At 43.2% G+C, this 4,007-nt stretch overlaps 1 protein-coding gene across 1 annotated transcript; it reads left to right on the top strand.

The window, feature by feature from the left end:
* The first annotated feature begins 705 nt into the window (after positions 1–705).
* On the top strand, positions 706–1,537 carry LOC141823357 (AT-hook motif nuclear-localized protein 27-like). The gene is given in 2 exon segments (XM_074710634.1): positions 706–1,515; positions 1,517–1,537. Coding segments are annotated over 2 exon segments (831 nt in total).
* Positions 1,538–4,007: the final 2,470 nt, after the last annotated feature.

The raw sequence follows: 4,007 nt of genomic DNA, 5'->3' as shown, positions 1-4,007 counted from the left end.
TCTAACCATTGAATCCCTAGAAAATGCAGTTTAGAAGAAAAAAGAAATAGAGAAGGGCATTTTTATTTGCGACCAAAGCAACGAGCTCCGAGTCTCTCTCGTGCCCATGGAGCTTCCTTTTAAAATAAACTAGTTGGTGTGCACCACCAATCTCGTCGTCATCTGCTTCTCTTCTCTGACCACCTCTCTCTCTCTCTCTCTCTCTCTCTCTCTCTCTCTCTCTCTACGTGGTCAAAGGATAACAAAAAAGAATCCTATCGCTTGCTCTGCTGACAAGATTTCCAAAAGATTTGATAAAAAGAGAAGGAGGATAGTCTTCTTTGTCCCTCGGTCTTTCCTGTGCCTCTTCATCTTCGGCTTCTGCTCCTTTTATTGCGGTTTCTGATCGAGTGATCAGTGGGATAGAGAGAGAGAGAGAGCTTGTTGAGGCAGGGAAATGGTTCTTTTTCGGCTTCCTCTTCGAAAGTGATTTTTAATGTTTCTGCTCTCGCGACTGGTTCGTCGCTGATCAGGTAAAAAAACAAAGAAGGAAAATTGAGTCTACTTTTTGAGTTGCTGTTAAGCTTCTAATGTGAGATTTGCTGTGGATTTGGGAAGGGAATTGCTTTTGGCTCTTGATTTGGAGATTATATTGGAAGTTGTGTGTGAGAGAGCGCGAGAGGTAAGCTGGCGAACAAGTGGTGGGAGCGAGCCGATGAGACGGCGATGGCCGGAATGGGTTCTGAAGCAGGTGGAGGTTCTTCCGGGTACCTTAAGCACCTCCTCGGCCCGCAGGAGCAGCTGGAGGAATCTAAGGCTTCCCCGGAAGAGAACGCGATCCTTTCGGCGGAGGGCGGCGGTGATCAGGGGGAGCTGCCTTCTAGCTCTGCTGCCGCTGGCAGCGGCGGCCCAATCCGCCGCCCTCGCGGTCGGCCGCCCGGCTCCAAGAACAAGCCGAAACCGCCGATCGTGGTGACGCGCGACAGCCCCAACGCGCTGCACTCGCACATGCTCGAAGTCGCAGCCGGCGCCGACGTCGTCGAGTGCATCGGCGAGTACGCCCGCCGCCGCGGCCGCGGCGTCTCTGTTCTCAGCGGCTGCGGCGCCGTGGACAACGTCTCCCTCCGCCAGCCCGGCTCGGGGAGCATGGCGGCGATGCTGATGGGGCGGTTCGAGATCCTCTCCCTGACAGGGACCGTGCTCCCGCCGCCGGCGCCCCCTGGCGCCGGCGGCCTTACTGTGTTCCTGGCAGGCGGTCAGGGGCAGGTGGTCGGTGGGAACGTGGTGGGCCCACTCGTGGCGGCGGGGCCGGTGGTGCTGATGGCCTCATGGTTCGCAAACGCCGTGTACGAGCGGCTGCCGCTGGAGGGCGAGGAGGAGGAGGAGGCTGCTATTGCATCCGCCAAGGGGCTGCCGCCGGGCGCCTCGCAGCCCTCTGGCGTCACCGGAGGCGTTCCTTTCCGCAATTTGGCCGGTAACATTCGAAGCTACCACCTACCAAGCGACGCTTTTGGTTGGGGTGCAACCTCTGCCGAATCATCTCCGTCCTCCCTTCTAACCATTCTCATCCACTCCCACTGCCATTGCAAGAACCCGAAGCAGTAATCTCCTTTTCTGTCATCTCCTTCTAACCACTGATAAGAAGACCTTTGAAAAGGAATGATTTCAACTTCTGCTCCGAAGAACAAAATCAGTAGACATAGATTAGGTTAGTGCAATTCATGTGATCTTCATCTGATGTACTGTTGTTATTCGAAATCAGGGTTTCCCCTTCATACATTCTTATTACGTAAACCATTCTCAACTGAACATTTTGTAGAAGTTTGCAATGATCATTTGTTTTCTCTGGTCTAGGTTTTGAATTAATTAAATTTATCTCGTGAAGCATGAGGGAAGGGGAAGAGGAAGAGGGAGGGCTATCTGGAGAAGGTGGTTGTTGCCTTTCAAGTTAAAGGTGAGAAGGGTCAGTCAAAGGAAAAGACTGGCGCAGTTATGTTGTCATTTAATGGCGAAATAAAATTGAGTATAAGATACTGAACAGCACAGCACGCTGAAAGATTCTCCCGTCTGCTTTCTCATCTTTTTCCAGGTACAATTCTAGAAAGAAAAGGAGGTTTCTGCCGCGGGCGGCAATAAATAGCTTTTAAAGCATGCATGCATGCTTCTTCTCTCTTTCATATTCTAGTTTTAAGTTTACTTGAGGATTAATGAATGACCGACCTTGTAATTTTATTAATGTTAATTCAACGTTATAAACTATAAACAATTCATGCTCGCAAAACATTACAATTCTGTGTGTGAATTTTGATACCTTAATTATGAACTTTGTTGAATGAAAAAGCAAAATCCTCTACCTGAATGTTCACTCCAAACCCTAAAACCCTCACCAAGGGAAGCATGCACGCTAGAGTTGCTGCTTATCACTAGGGATTCGGATTGGGTATCAGATTATACGTAGTAATCTGATGTTAATGACATGATCGACGATATGATTGTGCATTATTATGTTTTAGTATCTATCTGTCTTCCAGTTAGCATTAGCGTTAAGGATTGTCTTGGATGAGTAGCAATGGTTGCATCTTTCTCCTTCACAGGTTACGGGCCTGTGTAAAAGGGTGCTGTTAAACAATCAGTTCTAGTTAATCCATCGAGCATTTCTACTTACAGGAACCATCTGAATTTGACAGTTTTGACATTGTTGGCGACGATGATGTAGAAACGCCAAACAATGAAATATTGATATTGATATTGATATTGATATTGATATTGATTTGTTGTAGATCAGAATGATGCAGATGATAGGTCCAGCCTTTGAATCATGATTTGACTCGGCCTTAAGGGTGTAAACGAATCAAGCCACTCGCGAGCCTTTGTGCTCTGGCCTGACTCAATCGATGAGGCTTGTTAAAATTTTACAAGCTTATCTTGGGTTAAAAATATAGTTGGATAGTGTTTAGGGTTTAGGTATACTAAAAATTGTTATATCTACTTCAATCATCATTCTTTTTTTATTCTAGGTCAGAGCTCAGGAAATTTATGTCATTGGTCGATATGACGATATGAATTCCTGACTATACTATTTTATCATGTCCGACATAAATTTTAAATTTCCTGAGGTTTGACCTGAAGAAAATAATGTATTTGAAATAAATATAATAATTGTTATAACCAATAAAATTAAGAAACTTGTAGATTTAGAATTTAATTATATATATTAATTCTACGAAGGCTCGAGTATTAGAATCAGTCCGACTTTTTAAAGTAAATAGTAAACTTTTGAGCTAATTCCATCAGCTCATGTAACTTCAATGCCTAAAGTTTTTACAAGCCTCATCGTTTTACACCTTTGCTTTATTCATTTGCTACTACTTCTGTGCCCCAGGTTACGATGTAGTGGTAACGAGTAGTTTTCAAGCATTCATGGTTTAGTTACGATGCATTGTAACTTCAATGCCTAAAGTTTTTACAAGCCTCATCGTTTTACACATGATTCTCTTTATCATCTACACCTTTGTTTTATTCATTTGCTACTACTTCTGTGCCCTGGGCTAGGATGTAGCGGTAATGATGCTCTAGTAGTTTTCAAGCATTCATAGTTTAGTTACGATGCATTGTAAAGTCATTTCTTCCATTAAGATTAAAAAAAAATTAGGACGTTGGTTGTCGGGCGACGAGATATTTGTGTTTGGATTTATTTTAATAATTGATAAAAAAAATTTATAAAATTGGATTGATCATTTTCAGAATTATTTGAAGAGTTAGATATATGGATTAATAAAAAAAATATTGACTCGATAGAAATATGACTCATAGAAAATTCAGATTAGATAATATGAGGGACTAAATGAACAACAATATAGTCATATCGTTAATCATAATTTAGATATAGATTAAATTCATATACACAAGAAGACACTACTAGTGGAGGAAGTGCCGCATGTAGAAACTTTTGTGTATGATACAAAATTTGAGATTGAATTGCTTTTCACAACGATCTCTCCTATGGGAGTAATAAAAGCTTTAGTAAT

Source organism: Curcuma longa, chromosome 1 (assembly GCF_044706935.1).
Source record: "Curcuma longa cultivar G26 ecotype Majalengka, Jawa Barat chromosome 1, ITB_CL_G26_1.1, whole genome shotgun sequence".
NCBI classification, from domain to species: domain Eukaryota; kingdom Viridiplantae; phylum Streptophyta; class Magnoliopsida; order Zingiberales; family Zingiberaceae; genus Curcuma; species Curcuma longa.
Note: the sequence above shows the minus strand (reverse complement) of the source record. Positions and strands in the feature narration are given on the sequence as shown.